The sequence below is a fragment of the Colossoma macropomum genome, unplaced genomic scaffold (assembly GCF_904425465.1).
Source record: "Colossoma macropomum unplaced genomic scaffold, Colossoma_macropomum, whole genome shotgun sequence".
Taxonomy (NCBI): domain Eukaryota; kingdom Metazoa; phylum Chordata; class Actinopteri; order Characiformes; family Serrasalmidae; genus Colossoma; species Colossoma macropomum.
The window spans coordinates 2,569,444-2,591,666 of record NW_023494805.1 but is presented as its reverse complement, the minus strand read 5'-3'; the positions used below and the strand labels follow the sequence as shown (position 1 = coordinate 2,591,666).

General features: G+C 40.8%; 1 protein-coding gene across 2 annotated transcripts in view; it reads left to right on the top strand.

Annotated features, from left to right (window-relative positions):
• Positions 1-22,022, top strand: part of dis3l2 (DIS3 like 3'-5' exoribonuclease 2) — a 40,919-nt gene extending 18,897 nt beyond the window's left edge. For both annotated transcript variants that reach the window (XM_036596085.1, XM_036596087.1), the window contains exons 8-22: positions 3,054-3,142; positions 3,554-3,783; positions 5,918-6,091; positions 7,506-7,585; positions 7,707-7,819; positions 10,818-10,925; positions 11,431-11,664; positions 13,056-13,135; positions 14,650-14,833; positions 15,598-15,684; positions 17,694-17,841; positions 18,450-18,580; positions 19,836-19,940; positions 20,164-20,268; positions 20,822-22,022. In XM_036596085.1, the coding sequence (XP_036451978.1) occupies positions 3,054-3,142; positions 3,554-3,783; positions 5,918-6,091; positions 7,506-7,585; positions 7,707-7,819; positions 10,818-10,925; positions 11,431-11,664; positions 13,056-13,135; positions 14,650-14,833; positions 15,598-15,684; positions 17,694-17,841; positions 18,450-18,580; positions 19,836-19,940; positions 20,164-20,268; positions 20,822-20,923 (1,970 nt within the window). In that variant the 3' untranslated portion in view covers positions 20,924-22,022. The remainder of the gene's footprint in view (positions 1-3,053; positions 3,143-3,553; positions 3,784-5,917; positions 6,092-7,505; positions 7,586-7,706; positions 7,820-10,817; positions 10,926-11,430; positions 11,665-13,055; positions 13,136-14,649; positions 14,834-15,597; positions 15,685-17,693; positions 17,842-18,449; positions 18,581-19,835; positions 19,941-20,163; positions 20,269-20,821) is intronic.
• Positions 22,023-22,223: the final 201 nt, after the last annotated feature.

Below are 22,223 nucleotides of genomic sequence, written 5' to 3'. Positions count from 1 at the left end.
ACATATTTGGAGATACAGATATAAAATCTTCATTTAAACAATGTTAATAAATAAAGCTGACATTTGTTTTTTGTTCTATTACATAATGTTTACACATTCTGTTTTGGACTTTTTCACGTGACTGTACATCACTTATATAATCCAGTGTAGGCTCTGTTTTTTTGGTAACACGCCCTTCCGCAGCTTTAGTAAAACGGCAACAAGATTCAATCTGATAAAATACTCCCGTGTTCTATAAATTAATTAATTTATTGTTAATAATCAGTGTAATAAATAGCTTTCACGGCAAGAAGTGTCATTCATTAACAGTAGGCTGTAGTTGCCAACTATGACAGCGGTCAGAGATTACGCTGTGTACTGTGCAGTTGCTTTTAAAGGGCACATATCATGGAAAACTGAATTCTCAGTTCTTCCAAATAAAGAGGTTGATGTACACGCTAGTACATAGTGTGTACATCAGAGTTTCAAAACATACCATTAAAATTAAAGTTTAATTACATTATAGTCTCAAAGGTACCACCCTCCAGTCAATCCAGTCCATATATGGAAACTGCGCTGCCAAAATGTCTCGCATGCAATGAAACTAACACGTGCGTTTATCTGCCTGTTGAGTAGGGCCGTCCCGAATATTGTTTTTTGGGCTCTGGAGCTCCAGCAGTAATCAGCAGGCTCCTCAAGTCTCCAGGCTAGCTGCTTTCCTCGCAGAACGCTGCAGTGCTCACAGTGCGGCTTTACTCCATCTACCAGGCCTGCTCGCCTCTCTTAGCGGCAGGCTGGGGGGTAACAGCACAGTGCCTGCTCAGGTTAACCAGCCCTTCACTGAGGTGGTCTAACTGGAGGTACAAAGGTCAAACATCGCGGCCCTAGTGAGGGTCCAGTACAGCGGTGCGCTGTTTGCAGCCATATTGGGAATACACGTGCCAGATTTCAGGTGCCCAAATTAAAAATAAAAGTTGCGTTATGGACTGCGATGTCGAGTCGTCCAGGTTTCTCCGCTACAGTGTTTTGCAGTTCGCCTTTGTTAGCTCACATTTAGCCAAAATAACGAATATCTGAATCCCGAAATTAAAAAAACGAATACCTACCCAACCAACGAATATGTGAATAGTCGAACATTCTAGTCCAGACCCAGAATTCAGCCAACAGCAGTTTAGCCCCGCCCACTCAAACTGAAGTTATAAACAGTGTTTCAGTCTAAACTGCTTTCTGAATAAGGGCAACCAACTCACATCAGTCTTCAAGGCACAGTAACAAAAACGGCCTGTTTATTGAGAGTCTGGAAAATGGTCAGGTCAGAATGAAATATGGCTGTTTTTGGTTTATAAAGCCACACAGGTTTTATAAATAGACCTCAGTGGAAAAAAATATGATGCAAGAAAATTGTATGACAAAAGCCCTTTAATAACTTGGGGCATTAATACAGAATTGTTGTATGTGGTCATTGATGGCCAATCAGTTTTCAACATCAGTTTTATGAAACACCGTAAATCTCGTTATGAGCCCAGCGCTGACTCATCCGTCCAAAGGTTCCAGAAACGTCCTTGCAGTCAGATAAACGGCTCCAGCATGCCAAAGGTCAGGGATATCAGTGATGAGGGTCGGTTTCTGACTGCGGTCTGGCGCGGGTTTCGGTGTTTACGCTGGGTTTACTCGGCTGATGTCAGCGTGCTGAGCCACTCGCTGATGACTAAACAGCCGGAGGTTGAGGGAGGATGTAGAAATGTGTCTATTTTTCTGTTATCTGCTGTGAGACCCAGAAATATTTGTTCATACCTGCCTTCCAAAAATATCCACAGATTAAATCATTAAACACTTTAAAGCACAACAGTGAAGGAGATTCCACAGAGTCTGCTCCGATCAGGCGTGTGGAAACTGAAGGAAGCGCTGAAAGACCCGATTGTGTTGATGGAATGAATGAGCCATTCTCTTGGTACGCCTTAATGAATCGTTGTAGCAGCCTCGAATGACCCCTTTCTTTCGCTCCACTTTAGGTTTCATTTACAATTCAAATTAAAGAGCACAGAAGGTGTCCATTTCTTGCATCTTGATTGTTCTACAACAGGGGTGCTCGATCCTGGTCCTGAAGATCTACCGCCCTGGAGAGTTTAGTTCTAACACAAATGCCTCTATTCACATGCCTGTGAAGGCCTTCATGACCTGGATCAGGTATTTTAGATTAGGGCTGGCGCTAAACTCTGCGGGGCAGGAGATCTCCAGGACCAGGACTGGGAACCCCATTTCTGACAATCAGCATTTACATGGCTAAAAGATAGAATTAGCCTAAAATGTCCCAGTCAAACTCCTGCTGTGGTGAAAAGTCTCCTGTGGTCCAGTCAAACTCAGATACTGTGGTGAAAAGTCTCCTATGGCCCAGTCAAACTCAGATACTGTGGTGAAAAGTCTCCTGTGGCCCAGTCAAACTCTGCTACTGTGATCAAAAGTCTCCCATGGCCCAGTTTGACTCAGCAACTGTGGTGAAAAGTCTTCTGTGGCCCAGTCAAACTCCGCTGCTGTGATCAGAAGTCTCCCGTGGCCCAGTCAAACTTCGCTACTGTGATCAAAAGTCTCCCGTGGCCCAGTCAAACTCCGCTACTGTGATCAAAAGTCTCCCGTGGCCCAGTCAAACTCAGATACTGTGGTGAAAAATCTCCTGTGGTCCAGTCAAACTCAGATACTGTGGTGAAAAATCTCCTGTGGTCCAGTCAAACTCAGATACTGTGATCAAAAGTCTCCCGTGGCCCAGTCAAACTCTACTACCGTGGTAAAAAGTAAAAATCACAAACAAATAAAGAACAATAATCTGATATTAGGTGGCAGCAAAAATGGCATAACGTGTTAATAATATTTTAGACTGTAACTTAGCTGTTTTTAATAAGAGTGACAGATGGGACCTGACAGTCAAATCAATCAGCAAAGCGCTATTTGCCCTAAAGTACCAAGGCGAACCCAGTCCAACTCGCCCTCTGAGATGCTGTGTGAATCCTGGAGCTACTTGGTCACTCTCCTCATTTCACATTCAGCTTTTCTCTATCTCTGTCCCCCATTTGTTTCAGCTCCTGCCACTCCGAAAAATGGGAAACACTCGAATGTATGCAGTACGCCTGGCTCTACAGCAGAAAAGACTGTTCAGAGGACTGGAAAGGTAAATTATTTGTTTGAAAAGGCTTGTTGTGTGTTTATTTTACTTCGAGGTAGTCCTGCTCCTTTAATTCAACGTTGAAGTCAGTCATGTATATGGAGCTGAAGGGCTTAAGCCAAGAACATCTCGTCCTGTTTAATTTGCCCATTATGAAAGGCGTTGGGGCTCTGTCTGTGTTTGTGTGGAGTAGGTATATTATGTGCCAACATAATTCATTAAAAAGGCTAAATGTTTTGTTCTGATTCAGTGACTCAGAGTTAGTCACTGGTTTGTAGTTTGGAGTTATCTTGATCTATACTTGAACATGGAATATGATCTTACATTGCTGTATCCTCATGAATGTGAGCAATAGTGGACAAAATTGTATAATACTCACTCACATGTCATTTAGAGTCTTGCCTGTTTTCATTTCAGGTGGTTTACATTGTTGAGGAAAAGCACTCGAGAGCAGCTTCAGGATTTATAAAGTTCCTCCCAGACAAGCACTTTGCCATGTTCTCTCCTGTTGATCATCGAGTTCCCAGAGTGAATGTTCCGCTGACAGATTGCCCCCCAGAGTTTCCCTCTCGGCCTGGGGATTACACCAACACGCTCTTCATCTGCAGGATAACGCACTGGCCTTACGACAACACCTTCGCAGAAGGGTATGTACCCGAATCAGAGTCTGAATATGTAAACAGTACAGATGACACAATCCCACTTTTTCATTTCTTATACTGATATTGAAACCTTGACACGTACACACTTCTATAACCTCCGTTAGTTTGCATTGAAGTCCATGTAGTTAATGAATAATACACCCTAGCATGCAATAAGCCTGGCATGTTAAAGGGGTCAAGTATCGGCTGATACCGATATTGAGGTTGCACTTCATTTTACGGTACGGTAAATAGCCAGTACTTAATAGGTAAATACGTGGTATTTTCTGGTACATACTTTACGTATACATAGTACAGGGAGATTCACTCGAAACAGGCCCCGAATATTCTGTTGCAACTCACGTTAGGATGAAGCAATCTGAACCAAAAAAATACACTACATACGTTGACGTAAGTGTGATCAATTGCATTACATGCGATGCTGGAAGTGATCTCCGTTTTCTGCCAGACGCATTTCGACGCGGCGCTCAAGCATTACAGAGGGTAAACATCGCGACGGCTGTCCGGCGCCTACCTCATCGCTCCGGCACAGGGGCATCCCGGCTTGTTCAAAGCTCCATATACTGAGGAGCTCATTGCACCTTGTTTCGTTCAGATTGCTTCATCCTAGAGAGAGTTATTACAGAATATTCGGGGCCTCTTTCGAGTGAATCTCCCTGTACATACCATGTATACAGCAGCACTTCTGCAGAATTTAATGTCACAGAGCAATCATGTACTTACAAGTAATACTGTGTGTGTACTTTGTAAGTGTAATATAGAGATAATACTAAGGTGAGAAAAATCGGGTATATTTCACCAGTTAATGCTAAGAAGTTACATAATAGTGGACAGTACTACAGACTGCTTTATGAAGTACTTGTCTATGCGATAAAGAAGAGTAGGTCACAGGAACAGGTGACAAAGGTGTAGAAATGACAGGGTACCTACCACTGAGTACACAGGAACTACCTTTTTTTCCAGTACAGTAATTCTTTTCATAATAATTGGTATTTTGATGTTTGGTTATGCTCTGCATACCTTAAAGACAGGTAGTTACTACAGTGTTATTACTTTGTACCAAGTTACACCATCATATTACAGAGTACTTTATGGTATGTACCTACTAGTATGTCTGGTTCATTTCTGCATATGATGATGATAAGAGAAGAGGTAGTTACTGTGTAAATATGATGTACAGATTTTACCACAGTATTACAGACGACTTACTGCTAAACGTACCAATTAATATTTAATATTTACTGGACTGGACAAAAGGTACTTACTCAGTTTTTCTGTGCTTCTCTATAGGTATGCATGCATGTACTGTGTATATGCAATGTATGTACTAGAAAAATTGTAAATACTTCATATTTATCAATTAAATACAAGTTACTTATCTTACCATAAGAGAGACTGGTACCAGTGTCTGCTGGTCCAATATTTAAAGAGTTCATTTGCTAAAAGACAATAAAATCCATCCTTTAAAAAACGAGCTGACTGTGGTTAGTTATTCTAACACAGAGTGTTCCGAGCCCTAAATATGTTTCGTCACTACAAAGTCGGCAATGAAGGTTGAATGAAGTTACATGTATTTTTTATTTTTTTTTAACTTAATCAAAACAACCCAACTGCAGTTTGATTGACATTACATGGAATGCACAATAAAAAAAATTATGAAAATGAATTCAAATTGAGATTTTTTTGCAAATGAACTAATTTCTTCATTAAAATCTACAGATGTTTAAATTGGGTTTTCTAATTAAACAATTATAGGCTTTTGGGCTGAAACTACTTAATCACTCTTATGAACCCCACAGGAAGAACTGCACAGCTAACAACACACTAACAGAGCTATTTTAGGATAGATTTGTTACCAAATTGGATCACATACTTTCTTTCATTACTTCTCATAACTCACCTGGTGTTTTCTGATGATATCGGCCATATCTGGTGTTGAATCGGTGGCATCTCTGATAAGCAGCTTCGTCTGAAATTTGGAAAATGTGCTTTTGTTCTGTTTGTTTTGTCTTTATAAAAAATTGTCTTTATAAAGTTGGTAGTTGTTTTAAACAAGCATTATTATTTCAGACCATTTTCTGATAAACTGAACCCCCCAAACCTCCCCCTCTGAATACAGGCGACTGGCTAAATCGTTAGGCCAAGCAGGTGAAATTGAGCCGGAGACGGAGGGTATCCTGATTGAGTATGATGTAGATTTCTCAGAGTTTTCAGAGGAAGCTTTGGCCTGCCTCCCTCAAAACCTTCCATGGACCATCCCAGCTGAGGAGCTCGCCAAAAGAAGAGACCTGAGGTGAGTTCAGGCTCTAAAGGAATGATAAAGCTGTGTCTTCGTATTGGAGTTCCTCAGGGTTCTGTATTAGGACCGTTGTCTTTTCCTCTTAACTGATTTTTGTTACCACCTTTGGCGTTTTGTAGGGTTTTTGAGGTTCTCTTTCATATGTAGCACAGCGTGAAAGGTGATTTATACTTCTGTAAACTTGTGCCGCGTGCAGATGTTTGCAAAGGTGTCTGCTGACATGTTTGCACATATTGTGAATGTGAGCACTTGGAGGCAGGATCTAAACCAGACTCAACAGGAATAAAAGAGGGAAGTCTTACATTTTCCTCTCTTTGGCCCAGTCCCATTTCACCACTTGCCCTATCACTCGACCATTCTAGGGGTAGGGTGTCCTGATTCTTGTTGCGATAGAGGGGTGGGACGAAATGTTTGGGCTACATGACCCTCCAAACTGAGGATTTTCAGAGACTCCAAACAGAGTGATATGAGGAAAAAAGAAAAACCGGTGAGATGGCTGAACAAACGACCAAAGAAACCCACAAATGTGAAAATTTCTTGGCTAAAAATTATGATAACCATCATATTATCTTAGTTTAATGTTGTTTCAGTGTATTATGGTCCTTTTCTTCATAACAAGCATAAAAATCACAAATAGTATGCTGATGTCTCGGTAGGTAGCTAGCTAACTTTCCTGTTCCACCTTAAATGGTGCAGCAGCTACATTCTGGTGCCTCAGGCCTTTGAACTGCTGCTCCATTTAAGGTGGAACGGGAAAATTCAAACAAGAATCTGGTGAATATCTGACTTCAGCTTCATATCACTGAAGAATTAGTGGTGGATGATAATAAATAATTGCCCCCCTCTTTGATCATATGATGCCCTAAATGTAACTAAAGCCCAGCAGTGAGGAGCTGAACTTTACCCTCCTCTGCTGTCACTGCAGACTGGCAGGGTCACCTACAGAGCAGCGCTGGTAGCTGTTAATGACGTGATGATCTTTTTATTTGAGGGTCTCATTTCAGAAAAAATGTTTCAACCAATTCCTCCTAATAACTCAGTTCTAAGGGGCAAGGAAACACTCGAAAACAAGGGGTAGGGGTAAAAATAAGAAATGGGACTGGGCCTTTCTCTCCAAGAGTGAGCGCTCACTCTGCTAACATTTTGACAATGAGTAGTTATGCAAGTTCTGATTTTGCTCTAGTTCCGGTTTGGTTTAAGTGTTGTTTGGGTCTTGTTAACAGAGAGCGTTTGCTTGACGCACAGCTCTGAGGATTTGTACAAAAGGTGTGCGTGTCGTTATCCCTACAAGCTGTGCTTACCCATAAACCAGTGCTGTACAACATACTAAAAATGTAATAGGACAAAATTCAATAGAAGGAAATACAAGTACTTAATACATTTGTTGGCGTTTTTATCTACGTTGTAGAAAGGAATGTATATTCACGATCGACCCAGCCACGGCCAGAGATCTGGATGATGCTCTGTCCTGCAAGCAGCTTCCAGACGGTTAGTGTGCAGCTTTTCTCACCTTTCAGTAAAGCTGTGTTTAACAGGTTATTCACTGCTGCTGTAAGTTTATTCATGTCAGTTTGATGATGCACTGTGTCTTTTTTCTTCTTTCGTTTAGGAAATTTTGAAGTTGGCGTTCATATTGCTGATGTGAGCTATTTTGTGGAGGGTGGCACTGCTTTGGATTTTGTTGCCAGCAGAAGAGCTACAAGCGTGTATCTGGTTCAGAAGGTATTTAAATCTGTTGGCTTTTTGGTGATTGTTAGTGTTTTCCCTTGTGGAGTGTTTTAAAAATCACTGCATACAGTTTAGTGGTGGACACTCTTGCCCCAGAGGCCCGAGACTTGACTCGACTCAGACTCACACCTGATGCCTGAGGCTCGACTCGGACTCGCGCCTTAGGGACTTGAATCAGACTCTCACCAGATACACAAAGTTGGACACCTCAGAGACTTGAGACGCCATTCAGACCGCATCTCAGAGACTTGAGACTTGACTTAGACTCGCACCCTAGAGTTTAGAGACTTAAGAGTCAACTTAGACCCGCACCTCAAAGACTCTGTACTCAACTCTGAACAGCACCTCAGAGACTCAATACTCAAGTCCGACTCAAACATCAGAGACGCAAATCAGACTCGCACCTCAGAGACTTGTGACTGAAACTGGACTCACACCTTAGAGACTTAAGCCTCAGCTCAGACTCACACCTCGACTCAGACTTGGACCTCAGAGACTTGACTTGGACATACACTTTAGAGACTTGACTCTGGCTTCCCCCTCAGGGACTCGAGACTCGACTCAGGTTCAAATAATAGAGTCAGCAAAAGAGTTCCAATCTACAATCTACAGTTTGGGTCCAGAAGTTGCAGTCTCCCAAAATAATAGTGAATTTTAGTAACAAAGTACAATTAGAGGTTTTCCTCCGCTCTGTTGAAGCAATCACTGCCTCCCTTATGATCTCCGTACAGGAGTACAGGAGGAGGCTGAGCTTTCAGATGTTCCTAATGAATGAAACCTCTGGTTTTGCTTCGGGCCTGAATGCTTTCCTCCTGACAGGGTGGCACTTTGTTGGAAAAACTTCCATTAGTGAAACGAGCTGAAAGATGATCATTGATCTGAAACTTGTTATTGGCAAGAAGATAATGATGATGGAACCCACAGCAAAGCTTGTTTAGATGGAGAAGCATCAGCGCAGTTCCAAGTCATTTCTCAAAATAAATGCTGTCTCACTGAAGGTTTTGCCACACCACGTAATACATTGTTCTCTCGTCTTTCTTTAATTATTTTAATATTTGTAGCAGAGGTTTTTGTCTTGGCTTGTTCTTGGCCCCCATCTGGATCCCACGTCTCCAGCATGGGGCACGTAAACACATTCCGGGCCTGTTTTGCAATCTCATTCTATTATTGCTGTCTCATCTGTGTGCGCTTTATAAATCTCCCCACCGCTTGCTCTATACATAGCAACTACATGTCAATTCATTGAACATCATGAGCTCACTTTTATATACAAAATAAGATTACTCAGTTCATTGACTAACACTGTAATAACTCTTCGGCTGATGTTCGGTTTTGAGTCTAATAATAGTTCTTTTGTGGGGAGGAAACAATAACTAAATTACAAATCACTAAAACAATACCAGAGATTTTACTCGCTGTGTCTGTAGCAAAGCAAACAAACCGTCAGCTTTTTCTTTTTTTATATTGACATTTTTCTTTAATGACATTTACTTTAAACGAGGAGCTCCACCAAACGCCTACGGTCAAACATCCTGTACGAGTTTCCATTCAGGCTTGATAAGCTGTTGCACAATCCAAGGGCACTTGCAAAAAATTACCAATTTGCTCATTATGAGCTGCTCTTAGGTAAGCTAGTGAAGTACTGGATGTCTTCTGTTATCCATATTATTATTTTTAATCATATTCCTATATTTTGCTGTTCCTAAATGAACTAAATTGCTAGTGATGAACCCTAAACTACAGTGAAGAATGCCTGACGTCCTCTTTACCTGTTTTTTTTTAAAGTTCATTTTCTTTCTGAAATTCCTGATTTTTTTTTTTGTCCTAACTGCTTTCTGAAGTGCTCTGTTTTGTCCCTGTCCCTTTTCAAAATGCCTGATTTTTTTTTTTTCCGTACTGCTTTTTGAAGTGCCTGATTTTGTCCCTTTTGAAATGATTTTGTCCCCATGAACCTGTTTTTAATCCTTGCTGATTTTGTCCCTGCCCATTTTATAAAACGCCTGATTTTCTGATTTTTTTGTAAAGCCTTATTTTGTCCAGTTTTATTCCCGTCCTTTTAATGAAAACTCCTATTTTGTCCCTGTATCTTTTTGAAATGTCCTATTTTGTCCCCATCCCCTTCAGCAAGTTGTCCTATTTTGTCCCCATCCCTTTAACAACTTGTCCTTTTTTGTCACTGTCCCTTTTTCAAATGCCCATTTTTTTTTTCCTGTCTCTTTTATGAAATGTCCTACTTTGTCCCTGTCACCTTTTGAAATGCCTGATTTTGTCCAATTTTGTTCCCATCCCTTTTTGAAAACTCCAATTTTGTCCTTGTACCTTTGTCAAATGTCTGATTTTGTCCCCATCACTTTTTCAAAATGCCCAAATTTGTCACTGTCTCTTTTTTTAAAACAACCTGTGTGTGTCTAGCCCACCTACTCTGCACACCCTCAGTTATCCAACTAAACTTTCTAGCTAAAGCTGTTTTTAGTCTCATGCTGTTGTTAAAACATTTCATACACATAATATAGCAAGAATGTTTACTGCGAGGGGCCTGGAGACTCTTAAAAAATAACTTTTGCAATTAAAGTGAAACCACAAATTTTGGAAATTTGGACTTTAACTCTGTCAACATTTGGAAAGCTGGTCGCCTAGAAAGATTTGTGTATTTAAAGCATACGGCATATCAGTGCTGTCAGAACAAAACCTCTGAAAACAGTAACTTTGCAGAAGAAGCACAAAAACTGCCTAACTTTCAATATAACTTAATATAAAAAGATTGTATTTCAAACAATTTCGGACCATTTCTATTGGTCCATTCATCATGAAGAGTGTGTTGGGCAAAAACTAGAAACTGTGTTTGTTTTTCTTCGTCGACTTGCTTTGTATCTTTCATCTTTGCATTTTTTGCCTTTACTTTGAAGGTTGCGGTCGTGCCGCAACTTGCTTTTGACTGAAAATGTCAGGGTTAAGTCTGTTCTGTCTGTGTTTGTGGGTGCTTGTGCTGCAGGTAATCCCGATGCTGCCGCGTCTCCTGTGCGAGGAACTGTGCAGTTTGAATCCTCAGACCGATCGGCTAACGTTCTCCGTAATTTGGAAACTTTCTCCAGAGGGGAAGGTACTTCAAACGCACCTGTATTATGCGTAATCTTTATCTGCATTTATGTGCAGTTTATTTGCTTTGTCACTTGACGCCATCTTGTCTTTGAGGAAATGATTGGTTGTCTGCTGTTCCGTCAGCTGTTAATGTAAACATAGGGTTGCTGTTTACCTGGGGAAGCAATTAGTCATCAGTTAGCAATGTATAATTTGCATAATGCTAACTTGTGGCTTTTTGTTTTCATAAATTGTTAGCATTTTTTAACTGAGCTATTCATATAGCTGAAAAATATGGTAGGCATGAGTACACCAATGAACAAACACAAATGTTTGGTTGGTGTGCGAAACCTGTGTTTGATTGTTTAAAGACTCTAAGATGTTGTTTCCGCGATTCATTACAGTTACAATTTTACTGCTACAAACTGTAGAATGACTCTGTTTTCCCCACTGAGTGTACTCTGTCTTTTAGGGTCTGCTAATGGAAATCAAAGTTGTGTTCATGGTGTGTATGTACGTTTCCTCAGATCCTGAGTGAATGGTTTGGCCGTTCGGTGATCCGCTCATGTGTAAAGCTCAGTTACGATCACGCTCAGAGCATGATCGAAGCCCCTGATAAACAATTTAGTGCGGAGGAACTTCCAGCCTGCTCCCCCGAACACCCACTCCAGCGCATCCACCAGGCCGTCCTGCACCTGCACAGCATCGCCAAACACTTGCGTGCCCAGCGCTTTGAGGGCGGAGCCCTCCGACTTGACCAGGTAACCACAAGAGCTTTAATTCTGTCTGGCATTTCGATCTGAATTCAAGTATATTGTGTGAACATTCTGCCTGTGTCTGACCGAACACACGGCACCACGTTTACAATATTTTGTCGACTGTAGCCCCACAAAATTCTGTCTGAACCGACTGTAGCCCACAAAATTCAGTCTGAACCGACTGTAGCCCACAAAATTCAGTCTGAACCGACTGTAGCCCACAAAATTCTGTCTGAACGACCGTAGCCCACAAATTTCGCTGAACCGACCGTAGCCCATAAAATTCTGTCTGAACCGACCGTAGCCCACAAAATTCTGTCTGAACCGACTGTAGCCCACAAAATTCTGTCTGAACCGACTGTAGCCCACAAAATTCTGTCTGAACTGACCGTAGCCCACAAATTTCGCTGAACCGACCGTAGCCCATAAAATTCTGTCTGAACCGACTGTAGCCCACAAAATTCTGTCTGAACCGACCGTAGCCCACAAAATTCTGTCTGAACCGACCGTAGCCCACAAAATTCTGTCTGAACCGACTGTAGCCCACAAAATTCTGTCTGAACCCGACCGTAGCCCACAAAATTCTGTCTGAACCGACTGTAGCCCACAAAATTCTGTCTGAACCCGACCGTAGCCCACAAAATTCTGTCTGAACCCGACTGTAGCCCACAAAATTCTGTCTGAACCGACTGTAGCCCACAAAATTCTGTCTGAACCGACTGTAGCCCACAAAATTCTGTCTGAACCGACCGTAGCCCACAACATTCACATTCTTAAAATAGTTTAAATTACTGAGTTCATCCATATCGTCAATATGGATCAACCCTCCGCAGCTCGGTCACTAATCACAGTGGGTTCTTCTGTTTTTTTGTTCAAATTGCTCCTGTTGTTTCTCGGCCCTCCAGATTCCGGTGATTAAACACTATTATCTGTTACCAGTCGAGCATTTTTACCTGGAAATAAGTTCCATCATCATATGAAAGCAGCGTTTTGTGGATGTGTATCTGCATGTGTTTTGTATTTTCAGCGCTTTGATGTGGCTGTGCGCGTGGGGGGCAACAATCAGTAATATATCTAAATAAGCAGCATCTTAATTAACGTCTTAGTGATGGATTATGTTCTGATTAGTTTTGTAATCCTGATGATCAGCCGTTATAGAACAGCTTAACATTGCTTTGTCATGTTTCCGCTGTGTTTTGAAGGTGTTTATAAATCTCTACAGGGGCTGAAAACTCAGTAAAAAGGCAAAACTTTGATCTTTTTTCCTGCTTACAAAAACCATTAATAAATCTCCATTATAAATACCGAGTGACGGATGCTTGGATAGTTGTTCTCTGTGATGATTGTGCAGCATGTTTAATGAAATGGTGGTAATTTATTGTTCTTTTTTGCAGATGAAGCTGGCGTTTAGCCTGGACGCGGACTCAGGCATGCCTCAGGGCTGTTATGTCTACCAGTACAGAGACAGCAACAAGTGAGTAAAGCCAAGCGATCCTGGACGAATCTGCCTGCGGTGTCTTGTGACTTCGGACTGGCGCCGCTGATCTTAGCTATACATCGTTCTCCATTTCTAGAGATAATAGATGGAGTTCTGTAGAAAACTCAGAGAGAACGTTTAAAACGAGCTTTTGGGACGTAAGGATCTGCACAAGTACTCGAGTACTCTGGTTATCTGTTCGAGGTGCCAGTACTCGAACGCTGAAATCTCTATTTGGGTGTTAGTCACGTTTAATCACAGGAAGATCGAGAACATATCCAGACCAACAACAGTGTTGAGTACATTGTTAGCTTTGAAGACAGTGTGTATTAGACACTGTATGTTAGTGTTGAGTACAGGATGTATTAGACAGTGTTAGTTTTGAGTACAGCATGTATTAGATATGGTGTGTTCCAGTGTTGAGTACAGTATGTATTAGATACAGTATGTTGGTTTTGAGTACAGTAGGTATTAGATATGCTGTGTTCCAGTGTTGAGTACAGTATGTATTAGATATGCTATGTTCCAGTTTAGAGTACAGTATGTATTAGATACAGTATGTTGGTGTTGAGTACAGTGTATATTACATACTGTGTAAGTGTTGAGCTCAGTATGTATTTGATACAGTATGTTAGTTTTGAGTACAGTATTTATTAGATATGGTGTGTTCCAGTGTTGAGTACAGTATGTATCTGATACAGTATGTTGGTTTTAAGTACAGTATATATTAGATACAGTTTGTTCCAGTTTGGAGTACAGTATGTATTTGATACAGTATGTTAGTTTTTGGTACAGTATGTTAGTTTTAAGTACAGTATGTACTAGATACTGTATGTTAGTTTTGGGTACAGTATGTTAGTGTTGAGTACAGTATGTATTAGACATGCTATGTTCCAGTGTTGAGTACAATATGCATTTGACACAGTATGTTAGCTTTGGGTACAGTATGTATTCGATGCAGTATGTTGTGTTGAGTGCAGCATGAATTAGATACAGTGTTAGTTTTGAGTGCAGTATGTTTTAGATATGGTATGTTTCAGTGTTGAGTACAGTATGTATTTGATACAGTATGTTAGTTTTGGGTACAGTATGTTAGTTTTGAGTACAGTATGTATTAGATACTGTATGTTAGTGTTGAGTACAGTATGTATTAGATACCGTATGTTCCAGTGTTGAGTACAGTATGTATTCGATGCAGTATGTTGTGTTGAGTACAGCATGTATTAGATACAGTGTTAGTTTTGAGTGCAGTATGTTTTAGATATGGTATGTTCCAGTGTTGAGTACAGTATGTATTCGATACAGTATGTTAGTTTTGGGTACAGTATGTTAGTTTTGAGTACAGTATGTATTAGATACTGTATGTTAGTGTTGAGTACAGTATGTATTAGATACTGTATGTTAGTGTTGAGTACAGTATGTATTCAATACAGTTTTTTACAGTTTTGAGTACAGTGTGTATTAGATAAAGTATTTCCGCTGAGTGACCGGTGCTGTACGTCTGCTTTCAGGCTGGTGGAGGAGTTCATGTTGCTGGCCAACATGGCGGTGGCCCACCAGATCTACCGTAAGTTCCCTAAACTGGCCCTGCTGAGGCGGCACCCCCCGCCTCAGAGCCGCATGGTGGAGGTGCTGCAGGAGCTGTGTGATCAGATGGGGCTGAACATCAACCTGGAATCAGCCGGAACTCTACACGTACGTCCACTACCACACCTCCAACACTTAGAGCTCCACTCACTTTACCCCTCCTCAGAGATGCTCCTCAGGCTCTGATGACCTTCTCCAGGCTCCGCCCACAAGTGTTCTTTCATTACTACTGTCCTAAGGATGGGGGAAGAAAGAACGTATTTGTGGGCGGAGCTTGGAGCAGGCAGTAAGGGCTGAATGTACGTTTGTATGTATGTAGTCCTGAAAAACCTCCTGATTAAATTTCTCTCTCAGATCCTGATTCAGGTCCTTTAATATAGGGCATTGTTCAAAACAGAGTCCAGTCTGATATTTATATTTTGTAGATAAAACAGCCACACAGTGCGCACTTTAGGTACAATAAAGTGAGTAAAACCAGTTCACTTTTTCACCAAAAGGGTGATCAGCATGGTGTTAGGGCTGTACACACTTGTGATGTTACTTTTATGGTACCAAAACAGTCTACAGGGTTTATCTGAAGAACCTGATTGCTGTCAGGTTGCTAAAGGAAAACAAGATGAGCAGAAGAATGTTCTGTTGAACCTGTTTAACTGCATTAAATGTCCATGTTACATTGACTCCACATCAGTTTAATGTACCTTTTAATGTACATTCTGTTTGTAATGCAGCTTCTCACACCGTTCACTGTTCGTGTGTTCTGTTTATTGTCAGTGTTGGTGTCTAATGTAGGGCTGGTATTTGTGCTGATGCCAGCACTAAGAACAGCTGAATAAAGATTGTGACTAAAGATGTTAATGTGATTGTGAACACAGAGGAGTCTGAATGAAACTGTGGGGAATGACCAGTACAGCTTGGCCAGGAAGGAGGTCCTCACTCACCTGTGCTCCAGACCAATGCAGGTATGTGCCCTTGTTCACCTGGTTAACTGTTTACCTGTACAGGTGCATGGTCTCATTGATCAGCTGAAACGCTCCAGTCAAGAGTTTCCTTCATTGCTTTTTAAACACGCTTATTTAGTATAGCCTTTAAATCGGATCAGCGCCATCCTAGTGTTGTTTTATTTGACCTTTCAGTGAAATCATGTGTATTACTGTTTTTCCCATCTCCTTTCTATTCTGTGTATTTTAAATTTAAATTGAGATTTCAACTAGAATTGTTCATTGTTTTTGTTATTTTTTCTTTGATTTTATCTTGTAAACTTAATTTTAAAACGTATTGATGTTGATGATGATGATGATGATGATGACAATAATAAGAGGAAGAAGAACTACAAGTCAGTTGTTGTTGTTGTTGTTGTTGTTGTTGTTATTATTATTATTATTATTATTATTATTAATATTAATATTAATAATTCAAGAGACCTTACAGGATTACTGCCATTTCATAGCTGCTGCCATCTACAGGCGTTCAATAGGTACTGCATCCACTTTGCCTGTACTATAGCAATGAGCTTATATAGATACAGTTATATAGACTGACATGGACAGACAGACGGATGGATAGATAGTTACTCAGATAGCTACATTCAGTGAGATGGATGAATGGACAGATAAACAAACGTCAACATAAGGGTTCAGAGTAGTGATGCACAGTTGTGAAAAATAAAATCAGGATTCAGAGATTTATTATAATATCAGTCCAGCTCTAGTGTGAGAGAGGAGGTTGTAGTGATGGTGATATGACGGTGATGATGATGGTGGTGATTATGGTAGTGGTGATGTTGGTGATGGTGGTTGTGATGGTAGTGGTGTTGGTGGTGGTAATGAGGGTTGTGATGGTGGTAATAATGATGGTAGTGATGGTGATGATGGTAGTGGTGATGGTAATGGTAGTGGTAGTGATAGTGATGATGGTAATGAGGGTAGTGATGGTGGTAATAATGGTAGTAGTGATAGTGATGGTAGTAGTGTTGGTGATGGTACAGATGATGGTGGTAATGGTAGTGATAGTGATGATGGTAGTGATGGTAGCAGTGGTGATGGTGGTAGTTGTGTTGGTGATAGTGATGGTAGTGATAGTGGTAATGATGGTGGTGATGGTTATGAGAGAACTGATGGTGGTAATGATGGTAGTGATAGTGATGATGGTAGCGGTGGTGATGGTAGTGGTGTTGGTGATATTAATGATGGTAGTGATGGTGGCAGTAATGATGGTAGTGATGGTGATAATGGTAGTGGTGATGGTGATAATGGTGGTGATTACAATGGTGATGTATTTGATAGTGGTGGTGATGGATGGTGATAAAATTGAATTGATGATAGTGGTGATGGTAGTAATGGTGGTATGATGGTAGTGGTGTTGATGTAAATGATGGTAGTGATGGTGGCAGTAATGATGGTAGTGATGGCGATGATGGTGGTGATTACAATGATGTTGGTGATGGATGGTGATAAAATTAAATTGATGATGGTGGTGATGGTAGTAATGATGGTAGTGATGGTAGCGATGGTGATAATGGTAGTTGTGTTGGTGATAGTGATGGTAGTGATGGTAGTAATGATGGTGATGGTTATGAGAGAAGTGATGGTGGTAATAATGATGGTGATGATGGTAGTGGTGTTGGTGATATTAATGATGGTAGTGATGGTGGCAGTAATGATAGTAGTAGTGATGGTGATGCTGGTAGTAGTGATGGTGATGGTGGTGATTACAATGGTGATGTTGGTGATAATGGTGGTGATGGATGGTGATAAAATTGAATGATGATGATGATAGTGGTGATGGTAGTAATGGTGGTAATGATGGTAGTGGTGTTGGTGATATTAATGATGGTAATGATGGTAGTGGTGATGGTGATGATGGTAGTGGTGATAATGCTGGTGATTGATGGTGATAGCGGTGATGGTAATGTGATGGTTGTGGTGATTGATGATGATAGTGGTGGTGATGTATGCATGTATGTTTGCAGATGGCGGTGTATTTCTGCACGGGGGTCCTGCAGGATGAGAAGCTGTTCAGTCACTACGCTCTGAACGTTCCTCTCTACACTCACTTCACCTCTCCGATCCGCCGCTATGCCGACGTCATCGTCCACCGCCTGCTGGCCGCGGCCATCAGTGAGTCTCTCATACATTCACATGGTGCTCTTACGGAGCTCTGAAGTCGTGTCGTTCTGTGGTCAGAGTTGTGTCCATACTATAATCTCTGGATCTAAGCTGGTTTTCTCATTGGGGAAAAATTTGAACAGCATTTTCTGAAATTGCTGGTGTCTCATCCTGTGGTATGTAAGTGTGCCAAACCCAATATGTTTTTGCCCTACTTACATTTTCATCTGCTTGTCATTCAGCACAGATTAAAATCAACTTCTGGTTGATTTTCAGCACTTTTAAAAATATTTTTGTACCTCAACAAAACTATTTTAATAAAAAAGCTGGGGGAAACCAAAAGCGGTGCCACGTTCTTTTTCTGGCATCTTTATTTTTAAGACCGTAATTCGGAGGATCCTGTGACATTTGTTGAGCAAAAATGTACAAAGTGTATCCGTTTTAGAGGTTTTTATGCTGCAGTTTTCTTAGATCAGCTTAGATCCAGGGCTTGTCTGAGCTACAGAATGACGGCACGTCCTCAGAGTAGAAGTGAAATCTAGTCCTCAGTATTCTGTGCGCTCTTTATCTGCTGTAATACCGTCTTCTTAAAGCATCATGTGTGTGTGTGTCTGTGTTAGAGTGCGGACCCCGCCTGCGTCTGAGCGATGAGGACGTGCAGAAGCAGGCGTCTCACTGTAATGATAAGAAGACGGCGTCTAAAAGAGTTCAGGAGATGAGCGCTGAGCTCTTCTTCAGTGTCTTCGTCAGGGTGAGAGCACTCGCACAGCACTTCACTGAAGGATCTGCTGTGTTTATATACATTATGTGTAGTAATATATTCAGTATTATGTGTTATCGTATGTTTGTAATCTGTGTGTTTTCTGTGAGCTGTACCTGAGAGAACATCGTGAAAAGTTATTCCTGGCTGTTTATGTATAGGTTAGGAACAGATGTCGCATAACCGAAATGTTAAGAAGAGCAAAAATCAGTTCAACAATCAGTCCAACAAAAATCAGTTCACTTTGAGAGTCACAGTATTTTTTGTCGATTGTATTGAAGTAAGGTTTTACCATCTTGGCTGTAAATATGTCTCACTATGTGCTGATATCCTGGTTTAGACTAAAAAAAATACGATATAAATGAAAACATAGACTTACTTTGCTCTGCTTTAAGCTTTAGCTCAACTGTAGCGGCTTTTCTCGCATCTCCAGCAGGAAACTTTTAGTTTAGAACAGTTTCTTGTAAAATGTCTGTCAGCGTTTGTCTTTTTACGAGGCTGAAGTCGCTTCTCATTTTCCAGCTTCTTGTTCAAATTTTCCTGTTCCACCTTAAATGGTGCAGCAGTTACGTTCTGGCGCCTCAGGCACCATTTAAGGTAGAACAGGAAAATTCTAATAAGAAGCTGGAGAACAAGAAACTGACGTCAGCTTCGTGACTTTTTAGTGTTTGTCAGTTTCTCGCTGCAGTTTAAACGTATCAGGAAACCAGCTGGAGTGATTATAAACAAAAATAAGTCCATTCATCTCCTGTTCTGCGCTGATCTTCAGGGTTAAAGGGATGAATTAGCAGTTCTACATTAACTCCAGAGTTTAAGACCATTTATTGTTACATTTATTTGAACAACCATTTATTGAACGATCAGCACAGCTTTATTTTACTGTAAAGGAGGTTTATTTTATTTTTACCTACAAATCTGATTCTGCTGTGGAGCCACAACAGGGCAGTAAAAGAGCCGCATGTTGCCGACCCCTGAACTAGTCCTATATAAGCGGCCATTTTCTATGTTCAGTGGGTGAGCATGGTGTCGGTGAAGCAAGAAATAAAGACCAGCGCTCCAGAAGCAAGGCTGACCTCCTTCGATTAAGGAAGAGGGGTCTAAATGTCACGCAAACCTCAATTCCAAAGAAGTTGGGTGATGAAATAAGCTGTGTGTGTGGGAGTGAAGTGTAACTGAAGCTGTGCTATTCTGCAGTGCTGAGCTGTGTGTGCTGTGTGTGTGTGTGTGTGTGTGTGTGTGTGTGTAGGAGTGTGGTCCTCTGGACTCGGAGGCGATGGTGATGGGGATGCTGGATAAGTCCTTTGATGTGTTGGTGCTTCACTACGGAGTTCAGAAGAGGATCTACTGTAATGTGAGTGTCATGTATGTGTGTGTGTGTGTGTGTGTGTATATATATATATATATATATATATATATATATATAATATATATATATATATATATATATATATATATATATATATATATATATATATAATATGTGTGTGTGTGTGTGTGTGTGTGTAATGCGATTTATCAATTTATTTATTATTTATCAAATAAGCCCTGTTCTTATGTTCTTTGTGTTGTTTCAGGCTATAGAGGGTCTCCAGTCTTTCCATTTCCGTAAGGTGGGCAAACGACCTGAAATGACCCTCGTCTGGGCACCTGGGGACCTGGAACAGGACACCTTTACACAGGTAGGTGTGTGTGTGTGTGTGTGTGTGTGTGTGTGTGTGTGTGTATTATGTGCAGTGTAAATGTCTCCACATTATTTTTAGGCAGTACGTATTTTTTTTGTTTTGTTTTTTTTAGTTACTTCTAAAATCACAAAATATCAGTAGAATAAGTGCAAATAAACTTAAATACAGTACAAAATAACAAGAACAAACTTGCTTGAAGAACATAATTGGGTTCCAGATTTCTTCCAGCCATCGCCAGCTCGACTGAATTAACATATTGACATATTAATTAGATGAATCACATGTTGGATGATATGATAAATAATAATGCTCTTTCCACGGTGATATTTGGAAATGGTTAAACTGACACATTGAGATACTTAAAACCACTACTTATCACATTAATGTTATTTGTATTGTTCTTATTGTAATTTCATGAGCAAATAAACTCACTGAGCAGATAAACCTTTAAAGCTTTTTGAATATAATTTTCTCAGGTGCCTAAAACTGAAACTGCGCAGTCCTGTACGTACACGCGGATGTGTGATGGGTTTGCTCTGCTCTTCTGCAGGAGATCTCTCTGTTCTCTCTCGTGAACGTGCAGCTGAGGAGCGACGGAGCTCAGCTGAAGTACAGCGCAGTGCTGAGGAGACCTGAACGACCAGAGCCATAACACCAACACACACACACACCTGTACAGAACTACAGGAACAAAGCCCACACTGACCGTTTAGTGGTGTAGGCAGACCGCTAGCTCTCACAGTGATTAGCTTTAGCTTTAGCTGCACTGCCTCCCAGATTAAGCAATGAACTCCGTTTTAATTCAGCATGTTTTAGAGTTTTTTTTTTTATTTTAAGTCTATGAGTGCCCAGTTTGAGGGCAGGTGGCGCTGCTGCTGCATATCTTGTTGCTGCTTTTCCTCGGGTCAGCATTAACTAGCGCTAATGGAGCTCAGGGCTCAGGCTAACTGCTCTGCACTGTAGAGTGAGGAACTCCCGGGTGGGTTTCAATAGAATAGGACAGTTCATTGAGCTGAACGTGAGGATCGTCCAGTAGGAGAAGAGCTGTTGGACAGTGCTCACTTTGGGATACTCTAGTTTTTTCAACCTGCTACATCAGTAGAGTCCAGACGATTTGCACACACAATAACTGAAGTATATTGTCGCTGTTGCACAACAACCTTTTATCTCTATTTTGACGTTTTTTACTTCTTTGCATGTTTTGAAAAGCCTTGTGTTAAAATTTCATGATAAATGGACAAACAGAAATGGTCCAGAATTACTCAGAAAAAACTCATTTTACATTCATTTCTACTTCAAGCTAAGAGAGTTTTTTCCTCTCTTCTGTAAAGTGCCCACTTTGGAGACAGAAGGTTTTTCCCCAACACTGCCGATACAACAATACAATGAGCAGTAATGAGTAGTGAAGGTAAAGCAGCAGCTCATCGGCCTCTATTGGTGGTGAGTTTCGAGTCGGTGACTTTTCTGTTCTTTTCTAAGTTCAGGGAAACGTCTCGTTTTAGATTAGCATCTTTAGCATGCTAATCCGCCGTGTGCTACTGATGCAGCAGGTAGAGATTAGGATTAAAGATGTTGTCCTACTTCCAGAGTTGAGTCCAGAGAGGCCGTGAGGTAGTTATAATTGTTTAGCTTGTTATCTTGAGATAACAAGTTAATTATCTTGTTATCTCAAGATAACAAAGTTGTGATCTTGAAGTAGTGAGCTGTCCTATTATCTAGAGATAGTTATCTTGAATTAACGAGTTAGTTATCTTGTTAAACAACAAAAGTTGTTTTTGTGATAAGTTGTTTCGATATAACCAGTTAATTATCTTGTGATCTCAAGATAACAAAGTTATCTTGAAATAGCGAGTTAGTTATCTTATTATCTAGAGATAACAGTTATCTTGAAATAAGGAGTTAGATATCTCGACGCAACAAGTTGTGTCTTGAAATCACAAGAAATTATCTTG